General features: G+C 36.9%; 2 protein-coding genes across 5 annotated transcripts in view; both read left to right on the forward strand.

Moving 5' to 3' along the window:
• GNAS (GNAS complex locus) overlaps positions 1–4,479 on the forward strand; it is a 145,588-nt gene extending 141,109 nt beyond the window's left edge. For both annotated transcript variants that reach the window (XM_088528919.1, XM_088528922.1), the window contains exon 12: positions 799–4,479. In XM_088528919.1, coding sequence (XP_088385045.1) covers positions 799–945 — 147 coding nt within the window. In that variant the 3' untranslated portion in view covers positions 946–4,479. The remainder of the gene's footprint in view (positions 1–798) is intronic.
• Positions 4,480–12,763: 8,284 nt separating this feature from the next.
• NELFCD (negative elongation factor complex member C/D) lies at positions 12,764–20,594 on the forward strand. Of its 3 annotated transcripts, none has more exons than XM_088528810.1 (15): positions 12,764–12,897; positions 13,085–13,200; positions 13,369–13,478; positions 13,886–13,995; positions 14,330–14,437; positions 14,961–15,113; positions 15,844–15,974; positions 16,392–16,557; positions 17,181–17,315; positions 17,868–18,007; positions 18,665–18,779; positions 19,137–19,232; positions 19,460–19,600; positions 19,940–20,069; positions 20,486–20,594. In XM_088528810.1, exons 1-15 carry the CDS (start codon positions 12,832–12,834, stop codon positions 20,518–20,520), a joined length of 1,752 nt encoding a protein of 583 aa, XP_088384936.1. In that variant the 5' UTR covers positions 12,764–12,831; the 3' UTR covers positions 20,521–20,594. The 3 variants fall into 3 exon arrangements, with proteins under 3 accessions (XP_088384936.1, XP_088384931.1, XP_088384942.1); XM_088528805.1 differs by having other exon boundaries at positions 12,770–12,897; positions 13,082–13,200; XM_088528816.1 differs by having other exon boundaries at positions 12,773–12,897; positions 13,088–13,200.
• Positions 20,595–22,593: the final 1,999 nt, after the last annotated feature.

Below are 22,593 nucleotides of genomic sequence, written 5' to 3' on the forward strand. Positions count from 1 at the left end.
TTAAGCATCTTCTAATATTATGAAAACTGCTGTTACTTCTTAGGTTGCTTCCATTTATGTCTGCACTGCATAAAACACTAAGCTAGGTTGAAAAACTTTGCAGCTGTTTGTTAGCTAGTCTGTATTTGTTGACAAGGTAGGAGTCATGTTACAAAAGAATTGGTAAGAGTTAATAAACCTTAAACAGGGAATAGTGAGTGAAGTCCTGCTGTTATTAATGGGGGTCAGATTTTATTCCATATATCAGTTATAAAGATAATTAAAGATTAATCAAAAGATAAGTCATCTGGGAAGTATTAATGTTCTGCTCATAATGTCTTTGCCATTACTGGTCAGTTGAAGCTATAACAGACATAGGTTGTAGTAGTGTGACAATCCAATTGGGGACTGGTTTAAATCAGAACAAAATAAAATCTTGAGGGAGGGATTGTATTAAGTATAAAAAAGACCAAAAAAGCTTGTACAGTGAAGCAGGGTCACCCATTCTGTATGGATAAATTGGCTACTAGGTAGATGTGTGGCTAAATTCTCCAAAGCTGCATATAAATAATAGCACTTCCATGAGAACTTGGTGACCTTCTCTCTGCATAATTCTGTTCCTTTTAATTTTATTGATTTAGGTGAGAGACTCTGAGAGGTCATGGGCATTTTTGACATGTGGTTTCCCCCTCTGAAAAACACAGCTCACACATACGTATCTTAATCGTCATTCACCCGAGGTGTCAGAATGTTGCGTGGTGGTTGTTGTTTTCCCCAGTCAGTTTTATTTTAACACAGTGTCTCTCTTTCTTTTAACAGAGAATCAGCACAGCAAGTGGAGATGGAAGGCACTATTGCTATCCTCACTTCACATGTGCAGTGGATACAGAGAACATCCGGAGGGTTTTCAATGACTGTCGGGACATTATTCAGCGCATGCACCTTCGCCAATACGAGTTGTTGTGATGGAGAGCACTTTTTTCTGTGTTTTGGACTCCTTATCCTTATTAAAACAAAAAAAAAAGAAAGAAAGAAAGAAAACACCCTTGCCCACATAGGGTGGAAGAGAACTGTTTGAATCTCCCATTGATTTGCACCCCTCAACTTTTTCTCCTTGCTGGACAATAGCAGCACTTCTAAGCTTGCTTCTTTACCCCTCGGACAGTTTGAGATGGCCCCTAACACCTAAAGGCCGTTTCCATGAGGATTCCCTAACACTGTTATTAACAAAAAAAAAAAGGAAAAAAATGAAAAAGAAATTAAAAAGCTAATTAATTAAAAGCCCTGAATGTGGAGCACCTGAAAGAATTGGGGATGAAAATTTAAAGCATAAACAAAAATTGGGGAGAGAAAACTATAGGTAATCTAGCACTGTTGTGGGCATAATCATATAACCCGTGATCTCTACTTTGTACCATTCACTGCATCAGACAAAAGAAGGTGCCAAGTCACAGACCAAGTTTGAAGACAGACAATTGAGTTTGGTTCTCTGACTGTAATGTGGCTTTGAACGGAAATACTGACAATTCTACAACAGACCTAGACAGTGCAAAAACCAACTGCTACCTTTCAGAAGGGTATTTTCAAATCCAGTCTTGGTGGTCTTAAGACAACCACGGACATTTATGAATTGAACTGCGTATAGCCTGTGATTGCAGAGAGAGTTAACCACACACTGTTTTCAGTTTGTCCACTGATGATCCCGTCTGCTATAAAAATCATTATCTGGACTGTAGTCCTCACAGTCTTTCCCTTCTTTTTCTTCTTCCCTCCCCTCATTTTTTATTTTACTGCTGGATTATTATTCTTGTACAGACTGTAAAATGTATTATTTTGTACAACTTTATTGAAAAAAATAACTTGTAGAAGATCTTTGTGCCTTGATTATGGCTGTACCTGTACAATGAGCTAAGATGTAAGTATGTTTGATTGCGCTGTACAGCTTTGTCAACCCTATCTGCAGCACTAGCTCAAGGTAGGGAAAATTTATCTGTAGTTTAGTTTTTCTGGTTTATAAAAGAAGGAAAAATACTGTTTAGTAAAAAAAAAAGAAAAAAAGAAAAAAGAAAAAAAAAGAAAAAAAAGTACAAATTGTGCAAACTTAACCACTTTAAAAGTGAGGTCTTCAACAAGTGACCAGATGTTGCAGCATCATGCTTTTTAATTTTTAGCTTTAATTCATTTAAATCTCTATCCAAATGCAAAACATGGCTTGTTTCTACATAAACCAAATTTTGCTACAAATTATAAATGTTAGTCTTTGGTCGTTCATAGTCCTTTTTGCTAAAGACAAACAGAACAATAACGGACACGTAGGGCATCATGCAGGTCTGGTGACCATCTCTAGACTGGGCCGAATACCCCACCAACCTCCGCTTACACCGCGTGGGCATAAAACTACCCGAGTGACAAGGTGTGCACTGCCCTTGGATTTGGCCACTGAATTCCAGTTTCAAGTGACATTTTTATTTCTCTTTTAATAAAGAGATACTTTAGAACCTTTTTGTTTTATATTAACTATATAAGTAGCTTAAAGTGAAGATGTGTGGATTTTTCTTAAACTTGAATAATTTATGCAAATTATATGCTTAGAACAACATGTGGTACAGTAAAAAGAAAAAGAGCAAAAATCACTGTAGCAATAAGAGAGCATGTAATTTTAGTAACTACTACACTGCTTTATATTTTATACCTAGGTGTTTTATGTCTCTGTGAGTGTGTTACTTTTTCATGTGTCTAAACCTACATGTACAATTTGTACAGAGTCAGAAATTACAGCTGTAATAACACATCTAGAACAGTGTTAGCCTATATTACTCAAACACCCCTATTCCCCCTTCATTTACACCCCTAAACTGATCTGGATCTTAATGCAGTGACTTTACAAGGAAAACAAACAACAACAGCAAAATACTTGCCTCTGCCTTTCACACTAGCTTCCCTCCACTCAAGATCCTGTGTTAAGTTTCTCTTTTGGGAAGAGGTCCAGTTTAAATTAAAGTTAGGGTGTGGTCAGTGATGTCTGTGCGGCTAGATTTGCTCCAGGTATCAGATGCCTTTTTAATATTAAGAACTGCAACCATTCAGAATTGTGAGGTTTCATTGCTTTTGTGGCTAAACTTCTAAATTAAAATAATGACCTAGTCTGTTTTCACATATATAAAGAGTAAGGATCTGAAGAAGTTAATGTCCCAGTCTCTCCTGATTCAGAATTACTAGTGATTTTTTTTTTTCAGAAGATATTAAATCATCTAAAAATTGTAGCTGCGGTAGCTTTAAAAAAAAAAATCCTGTTGGCAGGTTTGGAAAGTTGCCCTCTGAAGCTCATGGAACAGTAGGAGAACGTGACCCAAAAGAGCCCTCTATGATTCAAGAATGTATCCAGTGCCTGTAGGTTAAGGGTTGGTGTTTTCAATAGGTAAGAAAAAATGGGACACAAATAATGGAAATAATATGCATTGTGAGCCTTAATTTTAGTTACAGGAGCCAAAATCTTTAATTTAGTGCCAACCCTTATTTTTTTAAGCCTGGGGGGAGGATTGGTGTAAACACCGAATTTATAAATGGGGAAAACTGTAGTGGGGTAAGGAATGTAATCTCTCATGGGAGAGAAACAAAGCACTTCCTTAAAAAAAATAGAGTAAGTTCAGTTTCCCCCGATATTGAGAAGAATACATAACAATGAGCTATATAAGACAGTAACATTTTAAGAAACTTTTCTGTAAAGCTTTATATGATCAGAAATGTTTGGGGGATGCTTTTTTTTCAAGTGAGGAAAAAGGCAATGTATTGAATATGGTTGAGTTGCACAAGTATGGAGTGTGTGTGTCTTAATGTCTCAGTATTGCCTTTGTTAGTTTCTTTATTAGTCCATGCAGTTTGGTGGCCTGGTAAATGCAAGTCTTATTTTTAACAGCTTGCTTTTTCTTTTTTTTAATACAAAAAAAAAACATAAAGCTTTAATGCTTGCTATTTAATAAGTAACTGTGTTTTCTTCTGTCTCTAATTTAGTGGCCATAATTTGCAGTTAATTGAACCATTCCAACCTAATGCTTACCCATATTTTCCTAGTTTTGTTTTATTTATTTATTTGAACTTCTTGTTTTCATGATTGAGGACTTCTGTCTCATTCATCTGTTTGGAAACTTCTGACCTTACAGCCAAAACTTTACCCATTCTATTCAGTATTCATCATGATGCTGAAGTGTAAGATACTTACAAATGTAAACACTACCACTTTTATTAATAAAAACAAATACAGTGTTTTAGGGCACATTTGCATCACTATAGTTGAGGTTGTGTCAGTATTTCCATTATAAACCCATGGAAGGCCTATATCTTGGCACTAAATTAACCTAAACTAAGTCTTTGCCATACAAGGCTTCTGCTCAAGCATGATTTGGTGGGTTGGTTTTTAAATACTTTCCAACATAAACTCTTGTTCCTGGTTTAAGTTATAAAACTGTTCTGTTGGATGGGGGGTGGTTTAAAAAAAAATAACGGTTCAAGATTGTTTTTGGCACTTCTGTAACTCAGAAATGGTTTTGATTTAAAAACATAACCTTTGGCAAGCCAGTAACTTACAATATGGTCTGATCACTTTGGGTATTTTGTAAAAATAATAATAAATTGTAGAGATGTTGTGGTTTCAAAATCAGCTACTGTGCATTTGCAGTAACTTATTTCAACCCAAGGACTTTTAGCAATTTGTACATCAGTGCACATATGCATTACACTGGCTGCTGAGTCAGATTAGTGATATATCTCCTGAAGTTTCGTTCTTTTTTTTTAATAGTGTGGGGAGATAAATTAACTACGAATTTAAAAAGGTTCAGCTGCTTCTCTACTTCTGAAAGCCTAAAAACTGCTCTCTTTAAAGACACTGACACTCTATAAGGTCTATATAAGTTGTTAGGAATAGACTTTGATGTAAAGCATGTGAAAGCATGCTGGATGAGTTGTCATAAGCAGGAGCCCACAGGCTAATCTTCATTTATCTAAAACTTCTTCTGAATCACTGGTACTGAGGTTAGGATTTAACCCAGAGTATGTGATGGGGAATTAATTTGAGGAACTGGAGCTAATTCTGCTCTAGTATATTGCACATAATTGATGCCTGCAGCATATTAACAGTAACTCTATGCACAGAAATACTAGTGTTCATCACTTTAGGGTCTGAGCACCTTGAAATTAATAGTGGTGCAATATTCTTGTAAGTGATGTAGGATGTTTTATATCCTATTTTCAAATGCAGAAAATGGTGTGCCAAGAAAAACAAAGGATGTAAATATGCTTACATAGAAAGTTAGCCACAGATCCAGAGGTAGAACCCATGCCATCAGAGTACCAATCCAGTGCCTTAGTGATCATACTGTTGGTGATTGGTGCTATACAAATGCCTAAGATTGAAAAAGTAATTGTAAGATATAAAATGATGTAGCTTGATGTAAATGATGTAAATGATGTAACTCTGAAGGAGTGTTGGTTCTCTTCTATCCCCACTCATATCTAATGTCTGTTTCCAAAAATCCTGGAACTGCTAACACCTCTGCCAGTTACGTTGATGATAAAATTCCTGAAAACCACTGAAGAAGTAGAGTTAGGTGCATAAAATGTTAGCAGTGGAAATCTAGTGCAGAAGCAAATCCTCATCCATAAAACACATATTGAGTTTTTATCACAGGAGAATTAATTAAGAGCAAATTTCTTTTTCTACTCCTAGAACAAAACTGCTCCCCTCTTCCACAGCTTGTTATTTCTGAAAATTCATCCACCAGGGAAAAGTCTTTCTCTATTATAAGAAACTTCGAGTTGTCTTTGTAAATGAAATAAGCTACAAAGGAGATTTCTAAACCTCTGCTGTCGAAAGCCATTACATTGAAAAAATCACTGGTGACTGACAAGATAGCCATTACAGTTTACCAAAACTATTTTAACCCTGCCGATGACCAGTTGGCTCAAATATTGTGTGGGTTTCAGCTACTAGGCAGGCAAACTGCTATAGAGCGCCTGTCCGTATTGCACAGATTACTAAAATTTCAGCCGCTGAGAACTGGCTTGATATTTAATTGTTTTCAGTTGAGATTTTCATGTTACTAAAAATCAAAACTCTTTTTTACCCCGTCTGCCTTTAATGTATTGAGCTGAGGAAAATAGGTGCAATTTAAAGCACAATTCTACTCAGAAAAACAACTGGGAAGGGATGGGGAGGCACTAATAATCTCTCACTGCATTAAACGTATAAAAATAATAAGATATTTTTCTAACTGCTGTGCTCTGTAAATTCAGTCTGGCTCTGAGGAATAAAATAGGGACTCTTTAGGTTAACAACAAGAAGTGCTCACTGATACCTGTGCAACAAGGGATAACTGAACAAATAAGAAATAAATAATTTTAACTTCAAAAAAATACAATACAGTTTTTCAGATTTAGTCTGCCTCAAAAATCTGTGTTTTAATAACACGAAAAAATAAAGCTTTTCAGCATCACCCCCGATGCAGAGGAAATGATAAATCTTTATGGGGGAAGATACCAATCTTAGGTTTCTTTCATGTAATATAACATGCTTTGTAAGGCTGAGGATACCAGTAGAGATATGTAAGCAAATTCAAAATTAAAATGTGAATGTATCTCCTCACTTCAATTTACCCAATTGTTTTATTAAATGAGATGATTAACACTTTTGTTTAGAATGTGTAACTGCCACTCAGATTTGGAGAAAGAACAGGCTTAGGGCAGAGGTGATAATGCTCAGAATTCTCTGGTTTTGTTGTTCTGTTATGCAAACTCAGGCTGTGAATTTTATATGAATTATTAATAGTGAATATAGTGTTTCTGTTTATAGTTTTCCTGTATTTGATACAACTTCATAATTGTATCATTCATGCAAGTAAAATGCTAGAATGCAGGTGGAGTTCAGGTAAAGAAAGGAGCTGCTATATAAAGATAATGAATCACCACATCAGGCTTGTGAGTGCGAGGATGTTTGGAAAGAGTTTCCATTACAGTTTATTTTCATTTAATTGCCAGTTTTGTTTTGGCAATATTAGGAAAGCTTCCATAAAAAGGCCATAAGGAGGAGTAAGGTGATAAAAACAGATAAATGCCCATTTAGGACTTAAAAGTATTGTTGAAAGGCATTTTAATCTTTTGCTAACCTACAACTGTAGCTCGCAATGTGTCTTTGCTGAAGTGTGTGTATGATGATTCATCTGCATCTCAGTATTTTTAATCTCTGTTGTCTGTTTGCTTGAAGGCACAATATCCGAAATGAAGTATCAAATTTTATGACAGTTTTGGTGCTAATCTTGAGTTCTGTTTCCCACAGGGCAAGGCTGTGCTGGCCTACAAAGTTTCATCTATATGAGAGAGTCTGGAAGCCCAGTGCTGGCAAAAGCAATGGTTGTTGTTACCCTATTCGTGATTTAAAACTGGGGAGCCTACAACTGATTGTCTAAAATCATGGCCCCAAAACTGCTCTTGGAATTTCTACAGTTGATAGGAGAAAATAGAGCAGCTATGAAAGAAGTTATGAGACAACCAAGCTGAAAGTTTAAAGGAACCAGGGAAAGCCAGATAAACAGACTGTTAAATTCTTCACTTCGTAAGTTATATATATTTATATATATATATATAGGGGAAGTTCTTCATTCCCCAGGTAAGTGACCCAGGGTGAGATTCTTACACAAATTTTCAAAGTTAGAGAATGTATTTATCCAAAAGGCCAGGACACTCCCAACTTAGGAACAGTGAAGTGTACACCGACCACCTACGCTGTAAAAGAACCTTGGGGATATATAAGTGAAGTGTAAACTTAATGGGTCCAGATGTCCCTGTACAAGTCAACTGGAACTTGCTTTGAAACAATAATGTTTCCCCTGTAGACTCATCTTATGCACATTGTAAGGCTATTCTCTTAAACAATCCACACTATACAAATATAGTTCTAGCATCTAAGCTGGTGTTGAAGGAGACTTTAGAATGGCATTTTGTCTGCAATGTGGTTGCTAGCTACTTTTTCCTCGTTCCTAAAAACATTCTTGTTTTGTCTCTGAGTACTTTTCAGTTACCTAGCAAAGTGTTACCATGTTCAGTATCTAGAATTTACACTGTTACCAGTAACTGTGAACCAGAAGGTACAAAAACAATCAAACAAAGTTTTTATCCTTGAGGTTTTGCTTAAAAAGCAAGAACTCATTGGCCTAACCTGATGCTGCTGTGTTCTCCTACTTATCTCTAGTTGAATGTACTGGCTAATTTGCAAAGGGCTAACAACTATGAAATAAAAATTCCCGCTAAAAGAATCTGTAGGGGTGAGCAGCAAAGAGGCAATTAGCATACAGAGAATTCCAAGGTAGATACGTTTTAAAAACATTAATAAAAGGCAAATATTTTTGTAGGAAGTCAGTTGCTTCTATTTGGGAGTGCTCTTTTGTTCTAGGACAAAACCAAATGAAGTTTTGTGATTTCATCAGCTATCTCCTATAGTCAACACTTCTTTTAAGTATGATATATTGAAGCAGAGATTTTAAGTAATTTGCTCAAAAACCAAACAGCTAACTTTGAGAGCTGAATGGAATTAAAACTTGAGCATTTGATACTTGGTTTATTCTTTATTCCTCTGGAGTAAAGCTGTTGCTGTTGCTAACCTTTATGTAGATAAGCTTCACTTCAGTAAAAAAGCCTGGCAGTGTTCCACATGGCGCTAGGTTTGTTTCCTGCTCATCCACATCTACTTTCCAGGTTTCCTCTACTGCCTCTTCAAAGCATCTGAGGAGACATCTAGGCTGGCCTTCATAAAGTGTTTCAGACCTCTATCTGTAATATGCTCACTGCCTCATCAAGATCTTAATATTTGGGAATTGTGACTCAAGAATATTTTACACATAAAATGTAATCAAATAATTATGCATTTAGGAAGAAATATATTGCGTTAATTTGCTGGATAATAAAATCTTTCAGGGACATTCAAGTAAATTATAAGTGCTTTTATTATATGCAGTGGTGAACATCTTGCTGAAACTTTGAAAAACACTGATGCGTGTAGGGGAACATAGTTAAGCCCAAGAGGACTACCAATATTGTTTCCATGCAGAGTTGTAAAAGTTTAGTTTGCAAAATCAATTTCTGGTACAGTTAGTGCTTCATCACAGTTTAAATGATACCTTGAAACTGTTGTTTTTTCTATTTGACTTTGTCTCTTGTTTATTGACTTGGGATGTGGAAAGCTTGGATATTGCACTTTTCCTGCAAGGGGCCATCCAGCTAACGTCTGGCTCTGGTGCAGTCCCTAGTTTTCTTCTCTAGGAAAGCTGAAAGTAAATGCTTTGAGTATTGTTCATTATATATTTAAAAAACAGTGAAAACTAATTTTCTGTTACTGCAATCCAAATAAAGAGATGCAAATATATAAAGACAAAAAGAACTTCTTCTAGTTTTGAGATTAAGATGCTGCAATTACTCGTAGCAGTTATTTTCCAGCAGTATTAAGTTCCGCAGTGGCAGTTGCTATGAGGGACTGTTTGATTTTTCTGCTCAACTAGGCAGTAGGTTTTTTCTAGCATGATTATCATTGGCAGTTCCACATATGATGACAGTCCCAACTTCTGTCACTGTATGAAATTTCTACCTGCTCTGAAAATGCTAATTTAACATCCTATTTTGAGCCATAAGCTCTAGACGCAGTGAAATTGTCTAGACTGACTGATCCAAATATCCTACCTAGGAGACGCACAAAACCTTTCAATCTTGGGAAGGAAGCATCTCCTACCTATATAAAGAGGTCTCTTGTAGAAGGCATATTTACTTAAGCCTTCGGTAAAGAATGATCTCCTCCTTGGCCTATAAATCACATGTAGATAATCAATGTACATTATTCATGCTAACTCAAAAGAAGCCATCAATATCCTTTATGAAGTGTAATGACATTGATTGATGCTCTGATCCTCTTCCTAAACCAAGTCCCTGTTGTTTTCTTACTCACAGCACCAATTAGGCTGTAAATTTGGGGGGGCTAGAGCCAAATTGCACAGACTTTAGTGCAATTGCAGAGCCAAAGATATATTTTTTACCCACATATATTACATATATTGCTAGCATTAACCTGATTTTAGTGGAAATTCATAGTAATGCCATTAGAACCCCAAATCCCACTCTATCACACAAACTATTCTGAAAATGAGATGAATCAAACCATCAGGTAGATGTTAAACGTATCTTGTAACGTGACACTGAAATAATTGTGAGACTCAAATATTGGATGACACCGGGATCAGTCTGTAAGACAGACCAATGTAGCACTGTGCATGTTATTAACATACTCATTAATGCTGCTCTGGCAGCATGGGCAGCATTGTAGTTTTTGTAACTGGTTAATATTCCTGTTCACTTCTACTTTAAATACACCATCCAAAATTTCATTTTCTTTGATTTCCTTGACTATTTACACAGAGGAAACCTTCCACAATTCTGTTCCTAGTTAATCATTATTGCTCCAGATCTTTTTATTTCATTTAGGAAGGAATTTGAGTACTTCTTGTCCCCCTTCTCTGCCAATCTCCTATTTTTGCATATGTGTTTTTAGATTACATTGAATTTTTAACACTGCTATTTCCAAGATTTGTACAACAATTTATAATGATGTATGCGGTGCAATGTAGTACTCTGGTAGTGCTACTCCATGGTAAGGCTAGAAAATCTATACTGTACCTAGGTATGTCTATTTCTGCTTGTTCAGTTTATATTCACAACTTAAAATATTCCTTAGATACTTAGTGGTAAGTGGTCCAATTAGTGGTCCAATAATTATTTTCTATCATTTTTTCTAATATGTAAGTATGTATATAATATGTTAACTTTGCATCTGTCAATAACTACAGAAAAACATAAAATGTTTAGGAATTAGGGAACAGAGTTCCAGGCAGTCACCAGCACTATTCTCTGCAAGAACAACTCTGTTCTGTGTTTTTCCCATACAGTCTAATTGGACTCATCCAAGGAAATGTAAAATTTTTTGAACTTTGTTAGACAGGTAATGTGACAGTTACCCTGAAATCACCTTCAGAAAACTTGTCCCACATTTTGTAACACTGCACACTATTCTGAATCATAAGCAAAAAGGAACTGACGAAGCACAGGAAGTATATAAATGTTTCTTACTCAACTCCCAGAAAATACTTTTTCTTTCTTGGCCTGGGTTTAAATTCAGGGAAAATATCCTTATATCTCTGTGAATGTTCACCTGAACCAAAGATGTAAAAAAACAAAGATAAAATTGGCTCAAATATTCAAATTCAACATGTATAATAATAAGCAGTGAAATATTACCATACTATCTTCCTGACTGCAGTATTCCAGCACAGGTAGACAATATGTCCCTTGAGTCTCTTTAGCTCAATACATGCCTTTTTTTTTTCCTCCTGAAAGTCTCTTCCTCATTCTGTTTACAAGACAAAAGGAACATTATCTTGAGCACAGGAAAAATATTTTAAAAGAAACTTAAAAACTTTTCAGAAAGCGTTACTTCACTAACATAGCATAGTATGTGACATAATTGTGACATACACTGACCATACGTAAAACATAGACTGCATTTCTTGAAGATCCGACAAGATTTTTTTTTTCTACGTCCAAGATTTTATGGACTGTTTTGCCATCCAAATCCCAGAACACACCCTCATCCTCCTCTCTCTCACCTTTAAGCTCTTATACAACTTGAGAACCGGATCAATGGAACAGAAACAAAGGGACTCTGTGTTTTTCTCTTAGTCGGATTGCAGGATCACTTTTCATTTTGGATTTTAACCCCTTCCCATTCTCCTGCTGCTTTGGGATGAACCCCCAGGAGCGGGTGGCTAGTTCCCACCGTCAGGACAAGCTGCACTAACCAGTGAGATCTCAGAATCCAACTCCATGGACAGCAGGGACAAATCGTGTTTCTGCCTTGCGTGTGACAGTGCAGATGGTCACAGAAGGCCCAAAGAGCCTCCAAAGAGAGGGAAGTTGGCTCTCGTATCACAGGTCTTCTCTGCCCTGCCTGGAAATGAAACCATTAACAGCTGTGAAGCCAGTGATGCTACTGAGAGGCACTATGGTGGTTTTGCTGAGCTGTTTTGTTTTATTTATTTTTTTATTTATTTTAGATCAAACATTTCAGAGCTTTGTCTTAAAAGCTCTGAAAAAGTACTGTTTCAAAGTCTCAAAAAAAGTACTGTTTACTACCAGAAAGACCAGATTTTTTTTGTTGCTATTGTTAGTTTGTTTAAATATTTGTTTCAGTATTACTCCCTGGTAAGTTTTGGGGGACATAGGATTTGCCCTGGTGTCAGGCCATAAACATGGGCGAACTGTTATTCCACCGAAGTTATCTTCACCATTCTTTATAAGGTCCAACTATTTTTCTTCCTGCTAATTATTTTTCTTGTCATAACTACTCTAACAGTTAGCAATTACTAATAATTTGTTAGTTTTTTTTTTTCTCCTACATGCTCTTCATGCTTTGATAGGTGCCAGGAAACTGCTTGTTGCTAAATTCGATTTAGAAAAACCACACAGGTATCTTCTCCTCTTGCAACCTCCCTCACACTGTGGAGGGGTTTTGTGGGGTGGGGAATTTAATTTTTTTTTTCCTTCTGGGATGAGGGCAGGAGGTCCCCCGCCACTCTGAAGCGACAGAAAAACGACGGTTTTCACCTAGAAAACCCTTTTCTCCCCGCTTCCCGCCTCATGGCGGCGCCGCCGCGCGCGGCTCCGCCCTCTGGGCGCCCGCCATTCCGCGCCGCTCCGCCCAAGGGGGAGGGCGCCGCGGCCTCCTTTCCGCCGCTGCCGCCGCGGCTTCCTCGGGCGCGGGGAGTCATGGAGGATGCCGATTACTTCGGGGGCAGCGCGGCGGAGTGGGGGGACGACGCGGACGGCGGGGCGGTGAGCCCTGGCGGGGCGGCGGTGGCAGCCGGGCCTGCGTGGCCCGTGTGTGGCGGAGCGGGAGGGCGGGCGGCCCGCGGCTCGGCCGGGGCTTGGCGCGCGGAGACCCCCGTGCAGCCTCCCTGAGAGGAAGCCCGGGTGTGTTGGTGCGGGAAGGAGGCGCTAACGTGGCTGCTCTCGCCAGCAGCAGGACGACGAGGACGGCGAGGGAGAGGACGATGCTGGCGTCCAGCAAGAGTGTTTGCAGAAGTTCTCCACGCGGGACTACATCATGGAGCCCTCTATATTTAACACACTAAAAAGGTGGGTGTAGCCTGCTTGGTGAGTGGTACCCCCTGCTCCTTGCAGAAGTGTGTGAAAAGGGATAAATCATGCTACTTTTTTTTCCGTTGAGACCTCATTTGTTCTTTTGTTTGCTTGTTTTAATATAATAATATACTTTAAATAATTCCTTTCTAATCCTTTCATCAGGTATTTCCAAGCAGGAGGTTCCCCAGAGAATGTGATCCAGCTCCTGTCTGAAAACTACACTGCCGTGGCACAAACTGTGAACCTGCTGGCCGAATGGCTCATTCAGACAGGTAAGACAGGCAACACGGTGCTGTTTTGTGACTTTTGTCAGAAATGCCTGAATTGGTGGCACATTGTATCACATTTGACAAGAGGACTGTATGAAGGCTATTGCCTGTATGTGACTAAATTCTTCTTGTTATGAAAAGCTCTTAAGCATACTTGTTGCAATTCCTATCTGTACTTGTGTATTACATCATTTCTGTGTAAGGTTGTATGTGCTTTTCGGTATCATGCCAGTAAATGATATCTTACGACATATCATAAATTGTCCATTTTGTGAGATGATTGGCATTGCTGTTTACATGACTGGTTAAGAGAGCTGGAGAAAAGGACTAGTGTAACCTGCCTCTGATCCCAAACATTTATGAAAAAATGAGGCATCTGCTGACTTTTTTTTTTTGTTCTTCCTGTACAGGTGTCGAGCCAGTGCAAGTTCAGGAGACTGTAGAAAATCATTTGAAGAGTTTACTTATCAAGCATTTTGATCCTCGGAAAGCAGATTCCATCTTTACAGAAGAAGGAGAGGTGTGTATGGAATCCATATTGCTGTTTCTATGTGAGTGAATCTTCTATAGATGCCTTCATCTGATGGAATAGGAGGTAGAAGATACAGTTTCCTTTCTCCTGCTAAGTTACTTATTTGTGAAAATAATTTTGTTCCTTATTGTTTTTTAAAATTAGGTATATTTCATAGACATTCTCGGTGGCTGTTTAAATTCTGAATACAGTTTACCTTGTATTAGTGTTCTGTATAGCAACTTAGAGGGCTCTCGGAAGATAGAAATTTTACTTCAAAGTATCTTGACAAATAGATATTCTTACCTTCTTCTTACCTCCTTCCCTTCCCCTTCCCCCCCAGACTCCAGCTTGGCTTGAGCAAATGATAGCACATACTACCTGGAGAGATCTCTTCTACAAGCTGGCAGAAGCACATCCAGACTGCTTGATGCTTAATTTTACTGTGAAGGTAATACATTCAAGTCTAATAAATGGAGAATACCGCTTCCCAATTCCTCTGACATCAAATTATATATATGTGTTGTCCTCCCTGTATCTCTTATGTATTCCTGTTGGCACTGCTTATTCAGATATCAGAACAATACAAGAACTTAACTATGGAAGAAATTATGTTTACAAGTTCCCAGCAGTAAATGTAGTTTTCCAGTTTTCCATATTGTTTTAGCAATTTTTTTCCTTGATCTGTATTTGCAAACTCTTGAAATTCTTTAAAAATTGTCTTACAAATGCTACTTTACCAGTTATATTTCTTACACATTTTTTTTTCCAAATAATGTTATTCTACTAGGCTTTCTGTATGCATGTGCACAAAAGCATGTTGCTATATTACATGAGCATATGCAAAAATACATACGCATGTATATCTACGTATGTATGAAAAAAAACAGTACTTCTTAAACTTGCATTTCTTAAACTTGGGATATTTGCAATATAAACTTAAATAGTATATTCTATGCTTTTTGTTGTTGTAGCTTATATCCGATGCTGGATATCAAGGGGAAATAACCAGCGTTTCAACAGCCTGTCAGCAGCTGGAAGTTTTTTCCAGAGTCTTGCGTACATCTCTGGCAACAATTCTAGATGGAGGAGAAGAAAACCTTGAGAAAAACCTCCCTGAGTTTGCTGTAATACTTTGTCCTTTTTCATGTGGAAAAAAAAAAAAAGTTTTTCTCTCAGTATGGAATATACAAATTTTTGCATGGTTGTAGAAGATCTTGAACTACAAAATCTTGCAAAATATTTTGAAGCAAAGGTGTACCCATGTTAAAAAAAAATAGTGGGGGTGGCAGGGAGAAGAAAATTTTGCTACCTGGTTATTCAGTCACCATATGGTTTTTTGGGGGCTACTTAACTGACACTTATGTTTATTAATTGTATGAAGATGAAATAAATATGTCTTATTTCACAGTTAATGCTGTATTTAAAGAATGGTCTAGTCAGTCCTCTGGCAAAATAGTGTAATTCTGTTCTAATCTGTGTCAGCGATTTAAAAATTGCCATCTGAATCAATATAGTATGTGGGTTTTTTTGTGTAATAGTGTAGTGAGAATTGGGTGGCTTCTTACATATTGTAGAGAAAGTGCTGTGCAATGAGTAGGCCAGAACTTCCTCTCAACTCCAGCATTTAAAATCCAGAAGCTATAGATTTAATATTTTATTTTCGCCTGGTATCAATGCATAGTGATGCTATGTTTTTTTTTTCCTCTACTTTCTTACTAGCTGTTGTTTTGTTTTTTTTTTTTTCTTTGCAGTAGTACATTTCAATGTAATCCTTCCTATTAAGGGAAGTTTTTCATAGAAGAATACTGGCATATTTCTTGCTGACTGATAAGATTTTGATGTGTGCGTTCACAGAAGATGGTGTGCCATGGAGAACACACGTATCTCTTTGCTCAATCCATGATGTCCATACTAGCCCAAGAGGAGCAAGGAGGGTCAGCGGTCAGGCGGATTGCTCAGGAGGTTCAGCGATACGCTCATGAGAAGTAAGTGCTTGCTATATTTGTTGGTGAAATACAAGTCACTGTAAGTTGAATTGTTATCTTTTGCCCATTCTTGTACCAGTACAGGGGGAATTCTTACCTTTTTGTAGGTTCTGTGGTAGAATTAAATCATTTATAACAGAGTAGTTTTCACTTTGGCCACAATCCTGAAGGCAACTGAAAGGTTCAGCATCCTGTATTAAGAGACTTGAAATAGACACTTTCCTCAGTTCTCTCTTCTTGCTATCTAGTAAATAAATAAATATCATATTTTGGAAACTAGGGAAATACCCTGGACAATTACAGAAATATGACTGTAATGGGTTCTGTCCTAAGGCTAAAAATAACATGTCTGATTTAAGAAAATAAGTTCCAATTTAAGAAAATAAGTTCTTATGAGTGTTTATATTCCTTATGAAGAGGCCACGATGCTAGTCAGATCACTTTGGCTTTGGGGACTGCTGCCTCCTATCCTCGAGCGTGTCAAGCACTTGGTGCAATGTTGTCCAAAGGAGCTCTGAATCCAGCAGATATCACTGTCCTGTTCAAAATGTTTACAAGCATGGACCCCCCTCCAGTAGAACTGGTTAGTACTATCTCTTTATTTCTGTTATAGCATAGTATGACCTCAGATTGTTGAGTCCAACTCTGTGTTGCATCAACACATAGATGAATTCGAGCGCTAACTTCAATATTATATAGCTTTAAGTGATGTATAAATGTGAAGCCACTATTTGTGCTCTTTTTGCATTAGCTGTTTCATTGCTTTTCTTTTTTCTTTTTTTTTCCCACTATTCCAAGTTGGGGTTTTTTTTCACATAATTACTTGCATTAAAGAAGTTTATATTAGGGAATAAAAGTGGAAAATTACTAATTAACTAACTTATTTTAAAAGAAGGTAATGTTGATTTTTTTTTTTTTTTTTTGCATTTTATTTTAAGTAGGGACAGGTAATTTGTTTCAAACCTTCACTCCCTTTCTCTAACATGAGTTCTGATAACAAATAGTAGAATTGAAATACGTAGTCTGACTGCACCTCTTAACTTTTTTAGTGCTGTAAGTTTCCCAAAGGCAGACATCTAGTGTGTTCCTAAGAGGAAAATTTCTTGTTAATGTCTTATTCTATGCGGGATTTGTCAGATGCAAAAATTGCATTTTTAGACATTTGTTATAATTCTCGGGCTCTCAAACCATTCCTTTCCTTCACAGATTCGAGTACCTGCCTTTTTGGACCTCTTCATGCAGTCATTGTTTAAGCCAGGTGCTAAGATCAATCAAGACCACAAACATAAATATATTCACATACTGGCATATGCAGCTAGTGTAGTAGAGATGTGGAAAAAGGTAATGTTCAGTTCTGTGAATAATATGTTATTTTTCACTACAGTGAGCTAACTATAGTGATCTAACTGTGCTGGAGAATCACTATGGTTATGAAATTTCTTAGTTTAAAATTATATACTCAGTTTGATTTATTTCAACTGAAATAGCTGGAACTGTCAATCCTGAATACCTCAAATCATCAAAAGATCAAATCGTACTGTGAAAGTTCTACTGCATTGGATATTTTTGTTGTCTTTCTGTACTCCAGCTTATCCAAAAGGTTATCAGTAGCAGTTATGTCCTGTACTATTAGAACTATATGTGCTTTTTGGAGGAAGATGAATTTAATTCTATAAACTAAAATAGTTAAAGTAATTCTTAGGGAATTAGATAAGGGAAATGTCCTTGCGCTTCAACTCGTGTTTGTTTCTAAAACTTGCATATGAGCCTGCATTTTAGGAAATGTAATGCGAATTTAGTCTTATAGCAAGTAACAACCCCTCTGCTCAAGTAGCTAAGGATGTCCTGTTTTTTCATGTCTCGCACTCACCACTTTTTTTTTTTTTCTTCTAGAATAAGAGAGTCAGCATAAACAAAGATGAACTCAAATCAACATCAAAAGCCATTGAAACTGTTCACAACTTATGTTGTAACGAGAACAAAGGTGCATCGGAGTTGGTTGCAGAACTGAGCACCCTGTATCAGTGTATCAGGTGAGAATCAATACTGGTCCCAAGCTGCTTGTTAGCAGGAAATGTTGTTAAAGGGAAATATTTTTGCAAGGAACTCCTTGAGAAAATTATTGTTGCTGAATGGGTAAAAATGTGGTCTGAAAGTTACTTTCAAAATGGTGTATTATTTGACTCCTCAGAATCTCTCCCCTAAGTAAATCAGCTCTTCCACTGACAGCTTGCCGCCTTGTGCCACAGAACGTGCTTCTTTTTGCCACTAGAAAAATATGACAGAGCACTCTGCCTCAGTAAGCTTTTTTAGCAATAAGCTTGTCCTTTCTTTTCCTCTTGGAAATATGAAATAGCAGATACTGAATAAACTGGCTAGAAATACATTGGTGTAAACGTTCATGAATTTAATTGCCTGCCTTTTGCCTTTTCTGTTGAGGGTGTATAGTTGTAGAAAGAATATTCTTCCACCTTATCTTCTGTGGGTTTTGTGTTTGTGAGGTTTGTCGTCGTTGTTGTTTCTGATGAAGACTACTCTTGAGGTGCCTGCAAACTTTTCTAGCATCACATGGATTATAAAACCCTCAGTATCCGTCAGGATAGCAGGATGCTTAAAATCTGAAAGATGATGTTTAAAATTTACTTTTTTCTCCCTGAATACGTTCTACTAAATGAACTCTTGTTTCACAGATTTCCAGTGGTGGCAATGGGTGTGTTAAAGTGGGTGGACTGGACAGTGTCAGAACCACGATATTTTCAGCTGCAGACTGATCACACGCCAGTGCATCTGGCCCTACTGGATGAGGTAAGAACATATGGAAAATCTTGCTGGAGAAGAAAAACTTTTTTTAATGATTGTACCAGAATTATATCCAGTTCACTGAATGCTTGTCACTTGCTGTAATTCAGAAAACACATGGAGATGAATCTGTTTCAGTCCAGAACTAGTTATTAGTTAGTTTTATCGTCTCAGCTATATTTACACTAGGGAAATTAGGCATTGAAGGAGGCAATGGTAGAACATTTTAAAAATAATAAAAAAAAATCCATGTCTGGCACTGAACATCAGTGTAAGCTTGTCTGATAAAGAGGGAATACATTTATTTTATTTTTTTAATTTAATTAAAATTCTAATGTTCTTACTTTGCTGTCTTGTTTGCAGATCAGTACATGCCATCAGCTGCTTCATCCCCAAGTTCTGCAGCTTCTTGTCAAGCTCTTTGAAACAGAACATTCTCAGCTTGATGTAATGGAGCAGGTGATTCTCAAAGGATTCAGTGTTTGTGTTGCTTTCACTGAGGATAACTGCCTCTGCTGTCACAGCAGTTTTATGGAGTTTAGAAATGCTGTCGTTTTTTAAAAGTAACATGACAGATACTGAATCAATAAGGATGAGCAATACTGAAAGGGAATTCTAACTCATGTTTGTTTTTTTCTCTCCATTCTCCACTCTTTTTTTTTTTTCTTTTTCTTTCCCCTTTTCAGCTGGAATTGAAGAAAACTCTCTTGGATAGAATGGTGCACTTACTCAGTCGAGGATATGTCCTGCCTGTTGTCAGTTATATCCGCAAATGCCTGGAGAAGCTAGATACAGATATTTCTCTCATCAGATACTTTGTTACAGAGGTTAGCAACCAAATTTTTGTTGACTACTATCCAAAGAGGTATGACCGATTACTCAAGTTTGTCATCTTATCTCAGATTAAAATATATTTCAAGATAAGAGACCAGATTTTCAGCAATGTATATAATATTGGTAGTCACAAGGATGTGATATAATCCTACTGGAGCCTGATTTCTGATAATGGGTAGAGTACTACAAAAATACACAGTTGATCACTTGGAGAACAGGGGTTCTTAAAAGAATTGCAACTATTTATATACCTTCAATAAGAATATTGTGAAGATATTGCCTGTACCACCAATCCGACTGGAAGAATAAGCCAGCTTTGCTTACTATTTCAGGTTTTGGATGTGATTGCTCCACCATACACCTCAGACTTTGTACAACTTTTTCTTCCAATCTTGGAGAATGAAAGTATTGCAGGTACTATTAAAACAGAAGGTGAACACGATCCTGTCACTGAGTTTATAGGTAAGTCAAAATTATCTGTTTCATACCCACTTCCTTCTGTATTTGTTAGAACTACTAGTTCTTCACACCAAAATTATCTACATTTAAAAAAAAAATAAAGGGAGGGAGTATGCCTGAAAACTCTCTTCATAGATTATTTACCTGCCGTTTTAGGGAACTATCTTTAGCAAATTCAATTTTATCAAGAATGTCTGGGTAGAAGTGAAAAGTCCTGCTTCTGGAGAATTTGCACTACTTCTTTTTCTTTAAGGGTTATTGTTTTGTAATAGACTTCTACCTGAGAATAAGATGACATGCCTAATGCCTAAACCCTTATTAGTTATATAATGTAGAAATCTAAATGCAAACAGGCATACTGGAGTGAAATGCTGAACACTTTTTTCTTTTTCTTTTCTTTTCTTTTTTTTTTTTTTAAGCTCACTGCAAATCTAACTTTATTATGATGAACTAAGCAGAAGAAAAATCAAGACTGAAGAACATGTGCTTTCTATTTTGCCACACTCTCCACCAGTAAGTTTCTGTAACTGGGAGGAGAAAAAAAAAAAAGACAAGGAAGAAAGGGGCAGAAGGGCATTTAATTTGTTTGCACGGTGACCTTGAGCTTCATATCAGAGGACTCATAAGGTACTTTGGAAAAATGGATTAATTACAGAAAAATGGATAGTTCTGGATCTTTGTTAAGCAAATCTTTTAAACAAATATTCTGAAGGTGGGAGCTGAAACAAATCTAACTTTCTTCTGAGAATGATATTTTTTGTTACATGAATTTATCCATTTAGGTTCTTAGGAAAACCAGATAGTTTACTGAAGACTAAATCTTGCCTACTCTAAGCTTACATAAAGGAGTTTGTATGATTAGATCTATGATGTGGAAAATCCAAAATGCCTATTTGTCACTGTTGCATTACACATTAGAAATCTAAAAATCCCGTATATATGCTTTTATGAAGAAACACTTTTTGTATACACAAAACTGGAATTTCAGATCTTTTTTTCTGCTTCAGATTTTTGTATTGTTTTTGTTAAATAGATGCACCAAACATTACTGGTAAGTTTCATTACCATGTCATGAATGTGTGCAAAAAATCAATACCATTTCATTTGGCTTGTTTTCATATTTCTCTATTGTGGTTGATGCTAAACAGAGGAGAAGACACCCTAACCATAACCCTAAGACCATAAATTACTTTTAAATAAAGGCTTTTTCTTTTTTAGAGCTTTGTTTTGAAGTTTCAAAAAAGCACTACTTTTGTTGTATATTTAGGTGAGAATTCCCTTTGTACATGTAAATATTGTTTGTATAAAAGGAAGGAGCAGTTTTTTTTCTAAACAAACACATCTGTTTTTCTAAATAACCTTTCTCAAAGATATACTTAGAATATGACTTTAAAAGTTCAACTCACTGTAAGCTTATAAACTGTTTTGCTCTTTTCTGTTGTCATGTTGATTCATGGATATGAACTCTTTAAGCTAATGGGCTAATGACTGAGACAGCAGTCAAATATAAAGGCTTTTACTGCCTTTTTTTTAAAAAAGAGAATGTATGTTCCTTTCTATTAGCTAATCCCCTCCAAGATGGAGCTTTCTGTAGCAGCTCTGAAACAAACACTTCTCCTTCCCTCTGGGTTCAAGCTTGGTATGGTTTACTTAAAACACTTGAGTTCCTCAGCGCTCTCCCTTGGATCATTAGAGCTAGTTAAGGTACTGGTAATAAGATCTGTTCATAGTCATGCTGAGTAGGACTTAAGGAGGGGAAGCACTGCAGCTTGGAATAATTAATCATTGGTACTTTGGAGTTATTTGACTACATCAATATGAATTCACAGACAGAAAGACAGAATTAAATAGCACAGTTCTCAGGCTTCTCTGTTGAGGATTTTGTCTTTTACCTAAACATCTATTTTAGCTCAGTCTTTCATGCTGGAGAAGTGAGTAGTGTATGAGACAGAGACCACACTAACTGGACACAATGCTTCAACTTACCCCAAGAATCATGCACTAAGGCAACTACAAAGGATAGGATTCAAATCTTCCAGGCTATCAAGTGTAAGACATGTTCTCCTTGTAAGAATTGTTGAAGCTTAGAACCAGAAACTAATCACAGAGTACAGCCACCTAACCCCCCTCCTAGACACTGGACATCTTACTCTTTTAAGAATCTTCACTATTTACCTTTCTGAGGATAAGCCAGCTTCTCTTTCACAGATAAAAGCATGATAAATTGCAGAAATTGGAATGTAGTAAGACAGTCAGTTTTCAGGCTGTTTTTTTTTCCTTCTCTGCACCCCTAAAAAGTTTTAACCTATGAATTTCAATGAGGCATAATTCACAGGTTGATCTGTTGTATTTTACCATCTTCAAACATTTCTTCTTTCCTTGGTGGAATTCTACTCAATATTCTCATATTTGCATTTCAGGCTTAAGTGGAGGTGAAAAGTCAGATAATTTTCCATCCTCCTTGTTCAGAGACACAATAGTGGCTAGGTAGACAAGTGTGTCCACTAGCCCTTCCACAAGATAGAAT

This window comes from Tinamus guttatus, unplaced genomic scaffold, assembly GCF_059628265.1.
Source record: "Tinamus guttatus ecotype Peru unplaced genomic scaffold, ASM5962826v1 Tinamus_guttatus_pri_ptg000027l, whole genome shotgun sequence".
In the NCBI taxonomy this organism is placed as follows: domain Eukaryota; kingdom Metazoa; phylum Chordata; class Aves; order Tinamiformes; family Tinamidae; genus Tinamus; species Tinamus guttatus.

What these genes read in the sequence shown, in the direction of transcription:
- NELFCD (XM_088528805.1), top strand. Translation starts at nt 12,832, where the DNA reads ATGGAGGATGCCGATTACTTCGGGGGCAGCGCGGCGGAGTGGGGGGAC. An exon ending in TGCTTAATTTTACTGTGAAG is followed by an intron (nt 14,438 to 14,960) that starts GTAATACATTCA and finishes TTGTTGTTGTAG; the next exon opens with CTTATATCCGATGCTGGATA. An exon ending in AAAACCTCCCTGAGTTTGCT is followed by an intron (nt 15,114 to 15,843) that starts GTAATACTTTGT and finishes GTGCGTTCACAG; the next exon opens with AAGATGGTGTGCCATGGAGA.